General features: G+C 45.0%; 1 protein-coding gene across 1 annotated transcript in view; it reads right to left on the reverse strand.

The window, feature by feature from the left end:
* The window catches only part of LOC122938867 (cadherin-12-like), a 159,752-nt gene that overhangs the window by 97,325 nt on the left and 40,575 nt on the right, over positions 1–21,852 (reverse strand). The window contains exon 2 of the mRNA XM_044294716.1: positions 7,705–7,892. Within this exon, the coding sequence (XP_044150651.1) occupies positions 7,705–7,892 (188 nt within the window). The remainder of the gene's footprint in view (positions 1–7,704; positions 7,893–21,852) is intronic.

Consider the following 21,852-nt stretch of genomic DNA (forward strand, 5'->3'; position numbering starts at 1 on the left):
CCTGTTGTTGCCCACCTGGGATTATATGTTTAGTTTGTATTGTCTGTCCTCCCCTTGGTGTTTTCCTTTAGAGCTAGTGGTGCGGACTAGTGTTCCCACCGCCCTGTTCACTATCTAGGGCTCATCCTAGGGAAAGCCAGGGTTTTAGGCACGTGATCGGCGTACGGGTGAGGAACCCGTCTAGGGACGACAGGGCAGCCAGGCGCCAGCCGCAAGGTGAGTCAGGGGTCACCACCTTCCCTCTCACTAGGGCAGGGTTTTTCTTTGTTAAAAAGAAAGATGGGGGCCTGCGTCCTTGCCTAGATTTCCGTGAGCTAAACCGGATAACCGTCCGAGACCCATACCCTCTTCCTCTCATTCCTGACCTTTTTAATCAGATTGCGGGTGCTAAGTGGTTCTCCAAACTTGATCTTAGGGGGGCCTACAATCTGATTCGTATCAAGGAAGGGGATGAGTGGAAGACAGCTTTTAACACCCCTGAGGGGCATTACGAAAATTTAGTCATGCCTTTCGGTCTGACCAATGCCCCTGCTGTCTTCCAACATTTCGTTAATGATATTTTTAGTCATCTCATCGGCAGGTTTGTAGTCATATACCTAGATGATATCTTAATTTATTCGGCTGATCTGAAAACACATGAAGTACATGTCAGGCAAGTACTGCAGGTCCTACGGACGAATAAATTATATGCGAAAATTGAAAAATGTGTCTTCGCCGTTCAGGAAATACAATTCCTGGGATATCTATTATCTGCTTCAGGTTTCCGTATGGATCCTGGGAAGGTCCAGGCAATTTTAGATTGGGATCTTCCTGAGAACCTTAAAGCTCTACAACGGTTTTTGGGTTTCGCAAATTTCTACAGAAAGTTTATTAAAAATTATTCAGTGATCGTTAAACCCCTTACTGACATGACTAGGAAGGGGACTGATTTTTCTAAATGGTCTGACGCCGCTAAAATTGCATTTTCCTCTCTAAAAGAGAGATTTACCTCGGCACCTGTCCTAATTCAACCTGATGTCTCCCAGCCTTTTATTGTTGAAGTTGATGCGTCGGAGGTGGGAGTGGGGGCTGTATTGTCTCAGGGTCCGTCTCCTGGCAAATGGCGTCCTTGCGCTTTCTTTTCCAAAAAATTATCTGCAGCAGAAAAGAACTATGATATTGGAAATAGGGAACTGTTGGCGATTAAACTGGCGTTTGAAGAGTGGCGTCACTTCTTAGAGGGAGCAATCCACCCCGTCACGGTAATTACGGATCACAAAAACCTTCTGTACCTAGAATCGGCTAAGCGTCTCACCCCTAGACAAGCTAGGTGGTCGCTATTCTTTACCAGATTTAACTTTGTAATCACCTATCGTCCTGGGGCAAAAAATACCAAGGCAGACGCATTGTCTCGTCGTTTCCCTGGAGGGGGTAATGTTAGTGATCCGGTACCTATTTTACAAAGAGGAGTGGTTGTCTCTGCTGTACACTCTGTTCTAGAGGTAAAGGTGTTAGAGGCCCAGGGGGACGCCCCGGCCTCTTGCCCCTCAGAGAAATTGTTTGTACCGTTAAACCTGCATCTTGAGTTATTGAAGGAACATCATAATTCGGCACTTGCTGGGCACCCGGGTAGTAAAGCAACCTTGGAGCTATTGTCTCGTCGTTTTTGGTGGCCAAGGTTGCGTCAGGATGTAATAGATTTCGTGTCTACTTGTTCTACTTGTGCACGCGCGAAAGTCTCTCATACACGTCCAGCAGGGTCTTTATTGCCACTTTTCATCCCCAATAGACCATGGACACATCTATCAATGGATTTCATCACTGACTTACCTTTGTCTGCGGGTAAAACAGTTATCTTGGTTGTAGTCGACAGGTTTAGCAAAATGGTACACTTTATTGCGCTACCCGCACTTCCTAATGCTAAGACTCTTGCTCAGGTGTTTATCAGTGAAATCGTGAAGCTTCACGGGGTCCCTTCCGATGTGGTTTCGGATCGGGGAACCCAGTTTATTTCTAAGTTTTGGAAAGCTTTTTGTACCCGTTTAGGGGTACACTTATCCTTTTCCTCAGCTTTCCATCCTCAGTCGAATGGACAGACTGAGCGTACCAACCAAAACCTAGAAACATATTTAAGGTGTTTTGCGTCTGAAAACCAAGAGGTGTGGTCATCATATTTACCGTTAGCCGAGTTTGCCATAAATAAACGCCGTCAGGAATCCACTGGCAAGTCACCATTTCTTGGTGCATACGGTTTTCATCCCCAATTTTGTACTTTCAAAGAGGGGGGGTCTTCTGGGGTTCCCGAAGAGGAACGGTTTTCGTCATCTCTTTCATCGGTATGGCAGAAGGTGCAAGCTAACTTGAAAAATATGAGTGGTAAATACAAATGCATGGCCGATAAGAAACGGTCGCCAGGTCCGGACCTAGGAGTGAATGACTATGTGTGGTTGTCTACTAGGAATATTAAGTTGAAGGTTCCCTCTTGGAAACTGGGTCCTAGGTTCATTGGTCCTTATAAAATTGTAGCCGTCATTAACCCTGTGGCTTTTCGCCTGGAGCTACCTCAGACTTTTAAGATCCATAACGTCTTCCATAAGTCGTTGCTCAAGAAGTATGTTCCACCTCTAGAACCATCACCGCTACCACCTCCTCCTGTTGTTGTGGATGGTAATCTGGAGTTTCAAATATCCAGAATTGTTGATTCTCGTCGGGTCCGCCGCTCTCTTCAGTATCTGGTGCATTGGAGGGGTTATGGTCCCGAGGAAAGAATGTGGGTTCCAGCGTCAGAGGTAAACGCCAACAGGTTGATTCAGGCTTTCCATGTCTCTCATCCGGAGAGACCTGGTCCTGAGTGTCCGGAGGCCCCTCGTGAAAGGGGGGGTACTGTCACGAGGGTGTCAAGAGCCACGTCTGACTCCGTTATACCCGGGGTCAGGAAGTCGCAGCGGGTGGCTGCGCGCTCTATGTCTAAAGATCACGGTGTTTCTTAGTGTTTGTTTTCTGTGTTTGCCTTGCTATCCTTTTTGTCTCACTCAGGGATCCGTAGCTTCTCCTCCTCAGCTGTTTCTTGTCTGCCACTCCCAAACTCCTTATATTCTCCTCTCACACTTCTCTTGTTGCCAGTTATAGAGCTTCCTGCCTGGACATCTATGCTGACCCACTGGAGCTGAGAATCTGGTTGTTGTTCCAGAGTGCTACCCTCCGGATCCCTGTTGGGCTTTTGTTGTCTCCTGTTGCTGCCCACCTGGGATTATATGTTTAGTTTGTATTGTCTGTCCTCCCCTTGGTGTTTTCCTTTAGAGCTAGTGGTGCGGACTAGTGTTCCCACCGCCCTATTCACTATCTAGGGCTCATCCTAGGGAAAGCCAGGGTTTTAGGCACGTGATCGGCGTACGGGTGAGGAACCCGTCTAGGGACGACAGGGCAGCCAGGCGCCAGCCGCAAGGTGAGTCAGGGGTCACCACCTTCCCTCTCACTAGGGCAGGGCCTCCCTCTTTTCCTCCCTCCGTGTCACGTATGTGACAGTTACGCCGATCGTGATTAGTGATGAGCGGCAGGTGCCATATTCGATTTCGACGAAATTCGCGAATATTCGATAGAATATTCGTTTTATATTCGTCGAAATCGAATATTCGTCATTATTCTTGTTATCGCGATTAATATGCGATTTAAATAATCGAATTTCGATTTTAACTTAAAGGCTACTCTCCTATTGAAATTGCAATTCGATTTTTTTCAAGTTATAATAATCGAATTTCGATTTTAACTTAGCACTGCTATATGCCATATTAGGCTAACTAATATGGCATATAGCAGTGCTAAGTTAAATTCGAAATTCGATTATTATAACTTGAAAAAATCGAATTGCGATTTCAACGTAATTCTCAAATCCGACAGTACATTCTAGTATATGGAGTCGTTCCCATGGTGATGGGGACGCTCCATAAGCATGGAATATGGCTTCAATGGCTTGGTAGAATTAGCGAATTGACGAATATATTCGTTATATTCCACAAAACGAATATAACGAATGTATTCGTCATATTCCACAAAACGAAGATAACGAATGTATTCGTCATATATCACAAAACGAAGATAACGAAGTATTCTGCATCTTCATTTTAGCTACATATTCATCAATTTCGCTAATTCTAGCAATGATATAGGAAAGTTGACTATAGAGACAGCTAAGTATAATTCGCTATGCGATTATATTACTGCTTTTTTTTATAAATAGTATAATTATAATAATTATCAGGTATTATAATTATTCTATTTATTTAAAAAAAAAAGCAGTAATATAATCGCATAGCGAATTAAACTTAGCTGTCCAGTCAGTGCCCGTTGCCGCTTCTGCCGACTTCCATGCTCATGGAGCGTCCCCATCACCATGGGAACATCTCCATATACTAGAATGTACTGTCAGATTTGAGAATTACGTTGAAATCGCAATTCGATTTTTTCAAGTTATAATAATCGAATTTCGATTTTTAACTTAGCACTGCTATATGCCATATTAGTTAGCCTAATATGGCATATAGCAGTGCTAAGTTAAAATCGAAATTCGATTATTATAACTTGACATAATCGAATTGCGATTCCAACTTGGACCTGGTTTACTATATGGTTGGCTTCAATGGCTTGGTAGAATTAGCGAATTGACGAATATATTCGTTATATTCCACAAAACGAATATAACGAATGTATTCGTCATATTCCACAAAACGAAGATAACGAAGTATTCTGCATCTTCGTTTTAGCTACCTATTCATCAACTTCGCTAATTCTAGCAATGATATAGGAAAGTTGACTATAGAGACAGCTAAGTTTAATTCGCTATGCGATTATATTACTGCTTTTTTTTAAATAAATAGAATAATTATAATACCTGATAATTATTATAATTATACTATTTATAAAAAAAAGCAGTCATATAATCGCATAGCGAATTAAACTTAGCTGTCTCTATAGTCAACTTTCCTATATCATTGCTAGAATTAGCGAAATTGATGAATAGGTAGCTAAAATGAAGATGCAGAATACTTCGTTATCTTCGTTTTGTGATATATGACGAATACATTCGTTATCTTCGTTTTGTGGAATATGACGAATACATTCGTTATATTCGTTTTGTGGAATATAACGAATATATTCGTCAATTCGCTAATTCTACCAAGCCATTGAAGCCAACCATATAGTAAACCAGGTCCAAGTTGGAATCGCAATTCGATTATGTCAAGTTATAATAATCGAATTTCGATTTTAACTTAGCACTGCTATATGCCATATTAGGCTAACTAATATGGCATATAGCAGTGCTAAGTTAAAAATCGAAATTCGATTATTATAACTTGAAAAAATCGAATTGCGATTTCAACGTAATTCTCAAATCTGACAGTACATTCTAGTATATGGAGATGTTCCCATGGTGATGGGGACGCTCCATGAGCATGGAAGTCGGCAGAAGCGGCAACGGGCACTGACTGGAGCAGCCAGGAAGCCAGGAATCCAAAGGACAGGTAAGAACAACTTTAGGGAAGTGGGAAAGAAAAAAATATAACACTAAAAAAAAAATTAAAAAAACGAATATTCGAAATATCGAATTTATATCACTATATTCGAAATATTCGCGAATTAGCGAAGTGCCGATATTCGCGAAAAAAATTCGATATTCGAATATTCGCGCTCAACACTAATCGTGATACGTAGACGATGAACTCAATGTCACTGGCCTAGGAAGAGGCCGTGGCACTTGAGGAGAACCACAGGCCCTTTAAACAGTTGATAGGTGGGGGTTCTGAGAATCAAACCACCTCCGATCAAATACTGATGACCTATCCTAAGGGTAGGTTATCAGTATTAAATAATTTAAACACTTTAAATGTTACTAACCAGAGAACCACACACATTTTTTTTCCAGTATATGTCACAATCTAGTCATTTGTGAGCCGCTCAAAAGCATTTTTACAAATGCCCTAAAGCACTTCTAACTACTGTATGTGCCTCTCCTAACTAAACGGTGTGTGTGTGTATATATATATATATATATATATATATATATATATATATATACAGTATCATAACTGCCAACTGTCCCAAATTTGCCAGGACTGTCCTTGATTTTCATAGACAGTCCCAGCAAATTAAGGCTTATATGCCCTGATTTTACCAACTCAAATGTTGGTAAGTATGTAGTGTGTGTGTATGTATGTATTACTGCGCTGATGGATTTAAATGAAAATAAATAAAGCAACCCTACAAATACTTTCAACCTACAACATACTTCTTCATGCACAACTCTGCAGACCATAAATGATCCCTGCGTGTGGCTGCATTCTGCAGTCATATGTTACTCCCTTCCTTCTGTCCCATATAATATTTACTCTTGGTAGGTTGGTAAGACATACAGTACAGTAGGAGATAATGGGAGTAAGTAACACATGATTGCAGGATTAGACTACATGGACTGGTTTGCAATCTGCAACCATAGGAATACAGAACTGTTGATATATCAAAAATTATTTCTTTATTATTATTATTGGTAAAATATAATAGATATCCTGGTGTGTGTGTGTTGTCTGTAAATTAAAGACAAGCAAAAGGTTTTAAAGGGGTTTTCCAGAAATAATTATATTATATTAATATATAATAACAATTTTATGTAACATCCATAGCCTGCCTCCTGGAAAAGAAGATTCACACTTATCTGCTCCACTCCTCGCTAGTCCTCTACTGTCTCCTTCTTCTGGTGCCCCCACTGTTTACTGTTGAATCTTCTTTTCCAGGAGGCAGACTGGGGGCATTACATAAAATACAATTATTACCAGAAAACACTTCTAAGAGGTGGTCTGGCTGAAATTATTTCTTTGAGGCTACTTTCACATCTTCGTCCTTTCTGGTTTTGAGATCCGGCAGAGGATCTCAAACCCAGAGGAAAACGATTCAGTTTTGTCACCATTCATTTTCAATGGGGATACAACCGAAGAGACCGGAACACAGTGTGCCAGAATGAATTTCGTTCCATTTTGTTGCATTCCAATCCCGGACACAAAAAAGCTGCAAGCAGCATTTTTGTGTGCTTCATGGGAAACTGAACCTGTAAGTAGTAAAAAACATGTAAGTTAATGGTGCCGGATCAGTTTTTTCGGACACAACAAAATCGGTTCTGGCACCCATTGACTTGGTATTGCATGGTATTGGATGCAGATGCCAGCATGTTCATTTTCTATATAATACAACTGGATCTGTTCTGAGTAGATGCAGCTGGTTATATTATTCAAACAGATTTGTTTTCCTGCGGTTTTGAGATCATTTGACAGATCTCAAAACCGGAAAGGAAGATGCAAATGTTAAAGTACGATAGCCTTATTTGTTTTTTACAGAGGCTTCCTAGGTCCTCTGCCAGTCTTTGCTACAGGAAATGAAAACAGGAGGGGGATCTGTGAGGTATTCTGAGCCTTTTTCGGTATACTGAGCTTGTAGAAAATAAAAATAAAAAATAAATTATACATATATATATATATATATATATATATATATGAACTAGGCAACCCGGATTTGCTCATATAGGTTAGAATTGCTTCTTAGTTTTCTCTCTAGGTGTGTCAAATGTGTGTCAAATTGTGTTAATGCAATCCTCCCATGTATGCTATATTGTCATGTAAACTATACCAGTGTGTGAAAATGCACGAATGTTTCTCCTTTACAGTTTGTGCAGTGACTTACCTTTTTTAGGATTAAAATCCCTTCCTGTGTATCATTATCTGTTATGATATCAAAAAGATTCCCACCATCTCCAGGAACAATATTGTACTCAATTTCTGCATTTATTCCAAAATCAGGGTCCACTGCCCGTATTCTTCCAATTGGTGACCTAACTTGTGAATTCTCTGGTACTTTTAAATGAAATATACCTGGTAAAGACAGACAAAAGAAAAAGAACTAGTTAAACACCCTTCATCAGAAACAGTGTTCTATTTCTATTTGCAAAACATCGATTTTCCTTTAATAAACTGCAAAGAGGGAACTCACAGCCCTAAAATTGTTTCTACAGATAACGGAAATTATGGAGATCAAGCAAATTCAGGAGTCCTTCAAACAGTCCCACTTTACTTGTCATGTCATGAAGAAACTGACAAAAATCAGGAGATTGGCTAAAATGCTATACTTGATAAGTTAGAGTAAACCCTTTTCTATCTGGAATATCTTACACTAGTGCAGAACAGATCATCGTGTTGGGCGAGCATGCCCTTTTGTACTCAAACACCGCGTGTGCTAGAGCGCAATGCCTGAGTCTCCTCCCCGCACGTTTGTTGGTTGCTACACATCCAATAAATGTGCGCAGAGGTACTGGCACTCACTGTAATGCCGTAGCCATGTTGGTTACTGACATTACAGTGATTGGCTGGCCGGAACGTGTCATCGGGCACTATATAGCACCCAATGACACATGGTTCGGCTCAGTATTAATCAGGGAGAGCTGTAGCAGAAGGGACAGATAGTGTAGGGACAGGAATAGGTTTCTTTGCTAGGCAGGTTTTACTGTTGAAAGGTGTTAGAAATAGGGATGAGCGAACTCGAACTGTATAGTTCGGGTTCGTACCGAATTTTGGGGTGTCCGTGACACGGACCCGAACCCGGACATTTTCGTAAAAGTCCGGGTTCGGGTTCGGTGTTCGTCGCTTTCTTCGCGCTTTTGTGACGCTTTCTTGGCGCTTTTTGAAAGGCTGCAAAGCAGCCAATCAACAAGCGTCATACTACTTGCCCCAAGAGGCCATCACAGCCATGCCTACTATTGGCATGGCTGTGATTGGCCAGAGCACCATGTGACCCAGCCTCTATTTAAGCTGGAGTCACATAGCGCCGCCCCTCACTCTGCTCTGATTAGCGTAGGGAGAGGTTGCGGCTGCGACAGTAGGGCGAGATTAGGCAGATTAACTCCTCCAAAGGACTTGATTAACTGATCGATCTGCAGCTGTGGATCATTGAGCTGCTGATCCTCAATTGCTCACTGTTTTTAGGCTGCCCAGACCGTTTGTCAGTCACATTTTTCTGGGGTGATCGGCGGCCATTTTGTGTCTTGTGGTGCGCCAGCACAAGCTGCGACCAAGTGCATTTAACCCTCAATGGTGTGGTTGTTTTTTGGCTAAAGCCTACATCAGGGTGAAGCTGTCACACCAAGTGCATTTAACCAGCAATAGTCTGTTCATTTTTTGGCCATATACAAAATCAGGGGCAAGCTGCGCCTGTCACCAAGTGCATTTAACCCTCAATGGTGTGGTTGTTTTTTGGCTAAAGCCTACATCAGGGTGGAGCTGTCACACCAAGTGCATTTAACCAGCAATAGTCTGTTCATTTTTTGGCCATATACTAAATCAGGGGCAAGCTGCGCCTGTCACCAAGTGCATTTAACCCTCAATGGTGTGGTTGTTTTTTGGCTAAAGCCTACATCAGGGTGAAGCTGTCACACCAAGTGCATTTAACCAGCAATAGTCTGTTTATTTTTTGGCCATATCCCAGTCTAATTCTGTCACTAAATCCATACCGGTCACCCAGCGCCTAAATACTAGGCCTCAAATTTATATCCCGCTAAATCTGTCCTTAGTGCTGTAGCTGGGCGAGTTATTTAGTGTCCGTTCAAGCACATTTCTTGTTCTGGGTTGAAATACAATTCCCAATTTAGCAATTTCATAATTTAGTGGTTTCTGCTATATCAGAGCTATTTGAAATCTATCCCTAAAAGGGTATATAATATTCAAGGTGCACATTGGGTCATTCAGAATAACTTCACACACACCCGCTACTGTGTATTTCCAAGTCTAATTCTGGCACTAAACCCATACCTGTCACCCAGCGCCTAAATACTAGGCCTCAAATTTATATCCCGCTAAATCTGTCCCTAGTGCTGTAGCTGGGCGAGTTATTTAGTGTCCGTTCAAGCACATTTCTTGTTCTGGGTTGAAATACAATTCCCAATTTAGCAATTTCATAATTTAGTGGTTTCTGCTATATCAGAGCTATTTGAAATCTATCCCTAAAAGGGTATAATATTCAAGGTGCACATTGGGTCATTCAGAATAACTTCACACACACCCGCTACTGTGTATTTCCAAGTCTAATTCTGGCACTAAACCCATACCTGTCACCCAGCGCCTAAATACTAGGCCTCAAATTTATATCCCGCTAAATCTGTCCTTAGTGCTGTAGCTGGGCGAGTTATTTAGTGTCCGTTCAAGCACATTTCTTGTTCTGGGTTGAAATACAATTCCCAATTTAGCAATTTCATAATTTAGTGGTTTCTGCTATATCAGAGCTATTTGAAATCTATCCCTAAAAGGGTATATAATATTCAAGGTGCACATTGGGTCATTCAGAATAACTTCACACACCCCCGCTACTGTGTATTTCCAAGTCTAATTCTGGCACTAAACCCATACCTGTCACCCAGCGCCTAAATACTAGGCCTCAAATTTATATCCAGCTAAATCTGTCCCTAGTGCTGTAGCTGGGCGAGTTATTTAGTGTCCGTTCAAGCACATTTCTTGTTCTGGGTTGAAATACAATTCCCAATTTAGCAATTTCATAATTTAGTGGTTTCTGCTATATCAGAGCTATTTGAAATCTATCCCTAAAAGGGTATATAATATTCAAGGTGCACATTGGGTCATTCAGAATAACTTCACACACACCCGCTACTGTGTATTTCCAAGTCTAATTCTGGCACTAAACCCATACCTGTCACCCAGCGCCTAAATACTAGGCCTCAAATTTATATCCCGCTAAATCTGTCCCTAGTGCTGTAGCTGGGCGAGTTATTTAGTGTCCGTTCAAGCACATTTCTTGTTCTGGGTTGAAATACAATTCCCAATTTAGCAATTTCATAATTTAGTGGTTTCTGCTATATCAGAGCTATTTGAAATCTATCCCTAAAAGGGTATATAATATTCAAGGTGCACATTGGGTCATTCAGAATAACTTCACACACACCCGCTACTGTGTATTTCCAAGTCTAATTCTGGCACTAAACCCATACCTGTCACCCAGCGCCTAAATACTAGGCCTCAAATTTATATCCCGCTAAATCTGTCCCTAGTGCTGTAGCTGGGCGAGTTATTTAGTGTCCGTTCAAGCACATTTCTTGTTCTGGGTTGAAATACAATTCCCAATTTAGCAATTTCATAATTTAGTGGTTTCTGCTATATCAGAGCTATTTGAAATCTATCCCTAAAAGGGTATATAATATTCAAGGTGCACATTGGGTCATTCAGAATAACTTCACACACACCCGCTACTGTGTATTTCCAAGTCTAATTCTGGCACTAAACCCATACCTGTCACCCAGCGCCTAAATACTAGGCCTCAAATTTATATCCCGCTAAATCTGTCCTTAGTGCTGTAGCTGGGCGAGTTATTTAGTGTCCGTTCAAGCACATTTCTTGTTCTGGGTTGAAATACAATTCCCAATTTAGCAATTTCATAATTTAGTGGTTTCTGCTATATCAGAGCTATTTGAAATCTATCCCTAAAAGGGTATATAATATTCAAGGTGCACATTGGGTCATTCAGAATAACTTCACACACACCCGCTACTGTGTATTTCCAAGTCTAATTCTGGCACTAAACCCATACCTGTCACCCAGCGCCTAAATACTAGGCCTCAAATTTATATCCCGCTAAATCTGTCCCTAGTGCTGTAGCTGGGCGAGTTATTTAGTGTCCGTTCAAGCACATTTCTTGTTCTGGGTTGAAATACAATTCCCAATTTAGCAATTTCATAATTTAGTGGTTTCTGCTATATCAGAGCTATTTGAAATCTATCCCTAAAAGGGTATATAATATTCAAGGTGCACATTGGGTCATTCAGAATAACTTCACACACACCCGCTACTGTGTATTTCCAAGTCTAATTCTGGCACTAAACCCATACCTGTCACCCAGCGCCTAAATACTAGGCCTCAAATTTATATCCCGCTAAATCTGTCCCTAGTGCTGTAGCTGGGCGAGTTATTTAGTGTCCGTTCAAGCACATTTCTTGTTCTGGGTTGAAATACAATTCCCAATTTAGCAATTTCATAATTTAGTGGTTTCTGCTATATCAGAGCTATTTGAAATCTATCCCTAAAAGGGTATATAATATTCAAGGTGCACATAGGGTCATTCAGAATAACTTCACACACCCGCTACTGTGCATTTCCAAATCTAATTCTGTCACTAAACCCATACCTGTCACCCAGCGCCTAAATACTAGGCCTCAAATTTATATCCCGCTAAATCTCTCGTTACCGCTGTCCTGTTGTGGCTGGGAAAGTTATTTAGTGTCCGTCAAAGCACATTTTTTGTTCTGGGTTGAAATACAATTCCCAATTTAGCAATTTCATAATTTAGTCGTTTCTGCTATATCAGAGCTATTTGAAATCTATCCCTAAAAGGGTAGATCATATTGAAGGTGCACATAGGGTCATTCAGAATAACTTCACACACACGCTTCTGTGCATTTCCAAGTCTAATTCTGTGACTAAATCCATACCGGTCACCCAGGGCCTAAATACTAGGCCTCAAATTTATATCCCGCTGAATTTGAATACAATACATTGGGCCAAATAATATATTTGTTGTTGTGGTGAACCATAACAATGAGAAAAACATCTAGTAAGGGACGCGGACGTGGACATGGTCGTGGTGGTGTTAGTGGACCCTCTGGTGCTGGGAGAGGACGTGGCCGTTCTGCCACATCCACACGTCCTAGTGTACCAACTACCTCAGGTCCCAGTAGCCGACAGAATTTACAGCGATATATGGTGGGGCCCAATGCCGTTCTAAGGATGGTAAGGCCTGAGCAGGTACAGGCATTAGTCAATTGGGTGGCCGACAGTGGATCCAGCACGTTCACATTATCTCCCACCCAGTCTTCTGCAGAAAGCGCACAGATGGCGCCTGAAAACCAACCCCATCAGTCTGTCACATCACCCCCATGCATACCAGGGAAACTGTCTCAGCCTCAAGTTATGCAGCAGTCTCTAATGCTGTTTGAAGACTCCGCTGGCAGGGTTTCCCAAGGGCATCCACCTAGCCCTTCCCCAGCGGTGAAAGACATAGAATGCACTGACGCACAACCACTTATGTTTCCTGATGATGAGGACATGGGAATACCACCTCAGCATGTCTCTGATGATGACGAAACACAGGTGCCAACTGCTGCGTCTTTCTGCAGTGTGCAGACTGAACAGGAGGTCAGGGATCAAGACTGGGTGGAAGACGATGCAGGGGACGATGAGGTCCTAGACCCCACATGGAATGAAGGTCGTGCCACTGACTTTCACAGTTCGGAGGAAGAGGCAGTGGTGAGACCGAGCCAACAGCGTAGCAAAAGAGGGAGCAGTGGGCAAAAGCAGAACACCCGCCGCCAAGAGACTCCGCCTGCTACTGACCGCCGCCATCTGGGACCGAGCACCCCAAAGGCAGCTTCAAGGAGTTCCCTGGCATGGCACTTCTTCAAACAATGTGCTGACAAGACCCGAGTGGTTTGCACGCTGTGCCATCAGAGCCTGAAGCGAGGCATTAACGTTCTGAACCTGAGCACAACCTGCATGACCAGGCACCTGCATGCAAAGCATGAACTGCAGTGGAGTAAACACCTTAAAACCAAGGAAGTCACTCAGGCTCCCCCTGCTACCTCTTCTGCTGCTGCCGCCTCGGCCTATTCTGCTGCTGCCGCCTCGGCCTCTTCCTCCGCCTCTGGAGGAACGTTGGCACCTGCCGCCCAGCAAACAGGGGATGTACCACCAACACCACCACCACCACCTCCGTCACCAAGCGTCTCAACCATGTCACACGCCAGCGTTCAGCTCTCCATCTCACAAACATTTGATAGAAAGCGTAAATTCCCACCTAGCCACCCTCGATCCCTGGCCCTGAATGCCAGCATTTCTAAACTACTGGCCTATGAAATGCTGTCATTTAGGCTGGTGGACACAGACAGCTTCAAACAGCTCATGTCGCTTGCTGTCCCACAGTATGTTGTTCCCAGCCGGCACTACTTCTCCAAGAGAGCCGTGCCTTCCCTGCACAACCAAGTATCCGATAAAATCAAGTGTGCACTGCGCAACGCCATCTGTGGCAAGGTCCACCTAACCACAGATACGTGGACCAGTAAGCACGGCCAGGGACGCTATATCTCCCTAACTGCACACTGGGTAAATGTAGTGGCAGCTGGGCCCCAGGCGGAGAGCTGTTTGGCGCACGTCCTTCCGCCGCCAAGGATCGCAGGGCAACATTCTTTGCCTCCTGTTGCCACCTCCTCCTTCTCGGCTTCCTCCTCCTCTTCTTCCACCTGCTCATCCAGTCAGCCACACACCTTCACCACCAACTTCAGCACAGCCCGGGGTAAACGTCAGCAGGCCATTCTGAAACTCATATGTTTGGGGGACAGGCCCCACACCGCACAGGAGTTGTGGCGGGGTATAGAACAACAGACCGACGAGTGGTTGCTGCCGGTGAGCCTCAAGCCCGGCCTGGTGGTGTGTGATAATGGGCGAAATCTCGTTGCAGCTCTGGGACTAGCCAATTTGACGCACATCCCTTGCTTGGCGCATGTGCTGAATTTGGTGGTGCAGAAGTTCATTCACAACTACCCCGACATGTCAGAGCTGCTGCATAAAGTGCGGGCCGTCTGTTCGCGCTTCCGGCGTTCACATCCTGCTGCTGCTCGCCTGTCTGCGCTACAGCGTAACTTCGGCCTTCCCGCTCACCGCCTCATATGCGACGTGCCCACCAGGTGGAACTCCACCTTGCACATGCTGGACAGACTGTGCGAGCAGCAGCAGGCCATAGTGGAGTTTCAGCTGCAGCACGCACGGGTCAGTCGCACTACAGAACAGCACCACTTCACCACCAATGACTGGGCCTCCATGCGAGACCTGTGTGCCCTGTTGCGCTGTTTCGAGTACTCCACCAACATGGCCAGTGGCGATGACACCGTTATCAGCGTTACAATACCACTTCTATGTCTCCTTGAGAAAACACTTAGGGCGATGATGGAAGAGGAGGTGGCCCAGGAGGAGGAGGAGGAGGAGGAGGAAGAGGGGTCATTTTTAGCACTTTCAGGCCAGTCTCTTCGAAGTGACTCAGAGGGAGGTTTTTGGCAACAGCAGAGGCCAGGTACAAATGTGGCCAGCCAGGGCCCACTACTGGAGGACGAGGAGGACGAGGATGAGGAGGAGGTGGAGGAGGATGAGGATGAAGCATGGTCACAGCGGGGTGGCACCCAACGCAGCTCGGGTCCATCACTGGTGCGTGGCTGGGGGGAAAGGCAGGACGATGACGATACGCCTCCCACAGAGGACAGCTTGTCCTTACCCCTGGGCAGCCTGGCACACATGAGCGACTACATGCTGCAGTGCCTGCGCAACGACAGCAGAGTTGCCCACATTTTAACCTGTGCGGACTACTGGGTTGCCACCCTGCTGGATCCACGCTACAAAGACAATGTGCCCACCTTACTTCCTGCACTGGAGCGTGATAGGAAGATGCGCGAGTACAAGCGCACGTTGGTAGACGCGCTACTGAGAGCATTCCCAAATGTCACAGGGGAACAAGTGGAAGCCCAAGGCCAAGGCAGAGGAGGAGCAAGAGGTCGCCAAGGCAGCTGTGTCACGGCCAGCTCCTCTGAGGGCAGGGTTAGCATGGCAGAGATGTGGAAAACTTTTGTCAACACGCCACAGCTAACTGCACCACCACCTGATACGCAACGTGTTAGCAGGAGGCAACATTTCACTAACATGGTGGAACAGTACGTGTGCACACCCCTCCACGTACTGACTGATGGTTCGGCCCCATTCAACTTCTGGGTCTCTAAATTGTCCACGTGGCCAGAGCTAGCCTTTTATGCCTTGGAGGTGCTGGCCTGCCCGGCAGCCAGCGTTTTGTCTGAACGTGTATTCAGCACGGCAGGGGGCGTCATTACAGACAAACGCAGCCGCCTGTCTACAGCCAATGTGGACAAGCTGACGGTCATAAAAATGAACCAGGCATGGATCCCACAGGACCTGTCCGTCCCTTGTCCAGATTAGACATTAACTACCTCCCCATAACCATATATTATTGGACTCCAGGGCACTTCCTCATTCAATCCTATTTTTATTTTCATTTTACCATTATATTGCGAGGCTACCCAAAGTTGAATGAACCTCTCCTCTGCCTGTGTGCTAGGCCTAAATATATGCCAATGGACTGTTGCAGTGGTGGCTGACGTGAAGCCTCATTCTCTGCTATGACATGCAGACTGATTCTCTGCTGACATGAAGACAGATTCTCTGTTACGGGACCTCTCTGCTCTGCCTGTGTGCTAGGCCTAAATATATGCCAATGGACTGTTGCAGTGGTGGCTGACGTGAAGCCTCATTCTCTGCTATGACATGCAGACTGATTCTCTGCTGACATGAAGCCAGATTGTCTGTTACGGGACCTCTCTGCTCTGCCTGTGTGCTAGGCCTAAATATATGCCAATGGACTGTTGCAGTGGTGGCTGACGTGAAGCCTGATTCTCTGCTATGACATGCAGACTGATTCTCTGCTGACATGAAGCCAGATTGTCTGTTACGGGACCTCTCTGCTCTGCCTGTGTGCTAGGCCTAAATATATGCCAATGGACTGTTGCAGTGGTGGGTGACGTGAAGCCTCATTCTCTGCTATGACATGCAGACTGATTCTCTGCTGACATGAAGACAGATTCTCTGTTACGGGACCTCCCTCCTCTGCCTGGGTGCTGGGCCTAAATATATGCCAATGGACTGTTGCAGTGGTGGCTGACATGAAGCCTGATTCTCTGCTATGACATGCAGACTAATTCTCTGCTGACATGAAGCCAGATTGTCTGTTACGGGACCTCTCTCCTCTGCCTGGGTGCTGGGCCTAAATTTATGACAATGGACTGTTGCAGTGGTGGCTGACGTGAAGCCTGATTCTCTGCTATGACATGCAGACTGATTCTCTGCTGACATGAAGCCAGATTGTCTGTTACGGGACCTCTCTGCTCTGCCTGTGTGCTAGGCCTAAATATATGCCAATGGACTGTTGCAGTGGTGGCTGACGTGAAGCCTCATTCTCTGCTATGACATGCAGACTGATTCTCTGCTGACATGAAGCCAGATTGTCTGTTACGGGACCTCTCTGCTCTGCCTGTGTGCTAGGCCTAAATATATGCCAATGGACTGTTGCAGTGGTGGGTGACGTGAAGCCTCATTCTCTGCTATGACATGCAGACTGATTCTCTGCTGACATGAAGACAGATTCTCTGTTACGGGACCTCCCTCCTCTGCCTGGGTGCTGGGCCTAAATATATGCCAATGGACTGTTGCAGTGGTGGCTGACATGAAGCCTGATTCTCTGCTATGACATGCAGACTAATTCTCTGCTGACATGAAGCCAGATTGTCTGTTACGGGACCTCTCTCCTCTGCCTGGGTGCTGGGCCTAAATTTATGACAATGGACTGTTGCAGTGGTGGCTGACGTGAAGCCTGATTCTCTGCTATGACATGCAGACTGATTCTCTGCTGACATGAAGCCAGATTGTCTGTTACGGGACCTCTCTGCTCTGCCTGTGTGCTAGGCCTAAATATATGCCAATGGACTGTTGCAGTGGTGGCTGACGTGAAGCCTCATTCTCTGCTATGACATGCAGACTGATTCTCTGCTGACATGAAGCCAGATTGTCTGTTACGGGACCTCTCTGCTCTGCCTGTGTGCTAGGCCTAAATATATGCCAATGGACTGTTGCAGTGGTGGGTGACGTGAAGCCTCATTCTCTGCTATGACATGCAGACTGATTCTCTGCTGACATGAAGCCAGATTCTCTGTTACGGGACCTCTCTCCTCTGCCTGTGTGTGTGCTGGGCCTAAATATATGCCAATGGACTGTTGCAGTGGTGGGTGACGTGAAGCCTGATTCTCTGCTATGACATGCAGACTGATTCTCTGCTGACATGAAGCCAGATTGTCTGTTACGGGACCTCTCTCCTCTGCCTGTGTGTGTGCTGGGCCTAAATATATGCCAATGGACTGTTGCAGTGGTGGCTGACGTGAAGCCTCATTCTCTGCTATGACATGCAGACTAATTCTCTGCTGACATGAAGACAGATTCTCTGTTACGGGACCTCTCTCCTCTGCCTGGGTGCCGGGGCCTAAATATCTGAGAATGGACTGTTCCAGTGGTGGGTGACGGGAAGCCAGATTCTCTGCTATGGAACCTCTCTCCAATTGATTTTGGTTAATTTTTATTTATTTAATTTTTATTTTAATTCATTTCCCTATCCACATTTGTTTGCAGGGGATTTACCTACATGTTGCTGCCTTTTGCAGCCCTCTAGCTCTTTCCTGGGCTGTTTTACAGCCTTTTTAGTGCCGAAAAGTTCGGGTCCCCATTGACTTCAATGGGGTTCGGGTTCGGGACGAAGTTCGGATCGGGTTCGGATCCCGAACCCGAACATTTCCGGGATGTTCGGCCGAACTTCTCGAACCCGAACATCCAGGTGTTCGCTCAACTCTAGTTAGAAACCCAAAAGTCCTTTTAAAGACTATTGTTTTACCTGGCTGCTATATATATATATATATATATATATATATATTATTAGCGCAACGTGCGCTATATTGTGTGCAATTGTTTGGTTGCTGCTGACAATCACACAACCTCTGCTACATCTGCTGTGTTACATTTGCGCTGTGAAATTGAGCGCAATTGGTTGGCCGCTGGTGACAGCAATATTTCCTGCGCAACATCTCCAGTATAACATTAGCGCATCCAAAATATTAGTGACATTCAGTTAATTTTTTTCCCTGCTGGTGGCAGCGACATTACCTGTGCTACATCTCCTGTATAACGTTTGCCATCCTAAATATCAGTGACATTCACTCTAATTTATTTGTGCATACACTTACAAATCCTGTGCTACTGTACATGTGACATACTTGCAAGCATATATACCATTTAATATGCTGAAGGCGAGCAGTAAGGGACGGGGAAGAGTCCGTGCTGCTGATGGTGCACACAGAGGCCATGGCCCTGGGCACGGTGAAACTGTGCATGCTGCCAGAGCACAAGAAACAGACTCATCCACCATACCTAGCTTCATATCCCAGTTTGCAGGGAGGTACAGGACACCACTCTCGACGTCACACCAATGCGACTAGGTGGTCGGTTGTATTGCAGCAGATAGTGCTTCCAGTCGGTTAAACACCATCCTGTCTTCCACAAAGTGCAGTCTCAGTAGCCAAGAGTCTGGTCAATAGTGTTGGGCGCGAATATTTGAATAGCGAATATTAATCGAGAATATCGGCACTTCAAGAATTTGCGAATATTTTGAATATAGTGATATATATTCGTAATTTTGAATATTCTAGATTTTATTTTCATCAGTAACCTCCCTTCTTGCTTGTGAGCCAATGAGAAGGCTGCATTGTCTTTGTCTGAGCTTAGCAACATCCCTAGCAACCAATAGGAACGTTGCCTACTCCTTACTATAGAAGAACCTCCCCAGCAGCCCTTGTATGCAGTATTTTGCAGATCTGAGAGAGACAGCAGTGTTATTGCTGTGCTCTCTGCTTTCCTGTGTGTCTGCTTTCATAGTGCTGTATGTATGTATATATCTATGCTAGATACATACATACATAGTGCTGTGATGTCACAAGTTCGCAACAATACTTAGTGCACCAATCACTAATTAGTAGACAGACCTGTTAAAATGTGAAATTGCACGTATTGTGCCAAAATATTTGCATCATTAGTGCCGATTTTGCAATCGCAAATATAATGGAGCACTTTATTTGCATATAAAGCTATTGTAATGTTCAGCCATGCCAACCATTTTCTCCAGTCTCAGGAAACTACTAGCAGCTTAAAAAATGTAGCTATAGTGACCCACGCCTGTATTTTGCGCGCATTGCACAAATATTACATTGCCAAATTTTTGCGATCAAGAAAATAATCTCGAATTTGCAAATATATGACGAATATTCTACCAAATATTTGCAAAATATCGCAAATTTGAATATTGCCCCGGCCCCTCATCACTACTGGTCAACAGAATCCTCACCCTGATACTCCTTACTCCCACCATGGAGAGTCTTGGTAAACAAGTGATCCCACACTCGGATATTCCGAGGAGCTCATTTCATCGACATTCCTTGATTTGGCCCTCTCGCCAAGCCCGCTTGAAGAGGGACATGAGGAGATCTTGTGCACTGATTCCCAAACTCTTGAGAATCCACAATCAGAAAAAGATGATGGTGGGGAACAGCAATTAGTGTTTCATGAGGTGGATGATGATGATGAGACAGAGCTGCTAATAAGTCAACCGCAATTAGTGTCTCAAGAGGTTCATGATGAGGATGAGACACAGTTGTCAATAAGTGAGGTTCTTGTTAGGTCAACAAGTCAGGAGGATGGCCAGAGTCAGGAATTGGAAGAGTATGTGGTGGACGATTAAATCACTGACCCAACCTGGGAAGGAGGCAAGCTGAGCGAGGACATCAGTACAGAGGGGGAGGGATCCGCAGCACCCCGACAGGCTGGAAAAGGCAGTGGGGTGGCAAAAAGGAGAAGGAGGGCCACACCAAAGAGGCCAGCAACTGATCCCCAAAGCACCCCCTTGCGGCAATCTCCCTTGCCAAGGGGTAGGTGTTCCGCAGTCTGGCGCTTTTTTTAGGAAAGTGTGGAGGAAAAAAGAATTGTCATTTGCAACCTGTGCCATACCAAAATGAGCAGGGGGATAAACACAAACAACCTCACCACCAACAGCATGATCCGCCACATGGCATCAAAAAACCCTAATAGGTGGGCTGAACGCCTGGGTCCACAATCAGTGTCTGCGGGTCACACCACTACCTCCTCTTCCCCTATGTTATGTGCTGGCCAATCCCCAAGACGCAGGCCCGGATACTTCCCGCCATGCACCTGGACCTTCGCAAGCACCATCATCTACCACATACACTTCTGTGTCCCAGCACAGCATAAAGATGTCCATACCCCAGGCCTTTGAACGAAAGCGCAAATACCTAACGACCCACAGGCCATAGCACTAAATGCGCACCTTTCCTTGCTGGCCCTGGAAATGTTGCCATTTAGGCTTGTGGACACTGAGGCTTTCCGCATCCTGATGGCGGTGGCCGTCCCTAGTCACTCAGTCCCCAGCCACCGCTATTTTTCCTGGTGTGCTGTCTCTGCCTTACACCAGCATGTGTCCTGTAACATCACCCGTGCCCTGACCAACACAGTTATTGGGAAGGTCCACTAAACGACTGACACATGGACAAGTGCTTGTGGCCAGGGAATCTACATTTCCCTGACGGCACACTAGGAGAACATTGTGGAGGCCGTGAGCGAGTCGAACTCCGGGATGGCACAAGTGCTACCGATGCCAAGGATTGCGGGCCCTACATCCTTCAGGATTTCCACCACAACCTACATTAGTGGCTGCAACCCCCCTTTCTCCTTCTCCACCTCCTCCTTCACTTCCACCTCTGAATTCTCATCTTGCAGCACCAGTCAGCCATCAGTCAGGAGCTGAAAGCAGTGTAGCACTGCAGTGGGGAAGCGGCAACAGGCCTAGCTGAAACTTATTTGCTTAGGTGACAAGCAGCACACCGCCGCAGAGCTGACAATGGCCTAACTTGGTGGCGGCTTTGGAACTCGGTAAGCTCACATACAGTGAGGAACAGAAGTATTTGAAAGTTTTCAAGTTCTCTTACTTAGAAATCATGGAGGGGTCTAAAATTCACATTGTAGGTGCATTCCCACTCTGAGAGATAGGATAAAAAATTTTTTTAAAAATCAGGAAGTCACATTGTATGATTTTTAAAGAATTTATTTGTCTTACACTGCT

The sequence above is a fragment of the Bufo gargarizans genome, chromosome 5, assembly GCF_014858855.1.
Source record: "Bufo gargarizans isolate SCDJY-AF-19 chromosome 5, ASM1485885v1, whole genome shotgun sequence".
Lineage (NCBI taxonomy): Eukaryota > Metazoa > Chordata > Amphibia > Anura > Bufonidae > Bufo > Bufo gargarizans.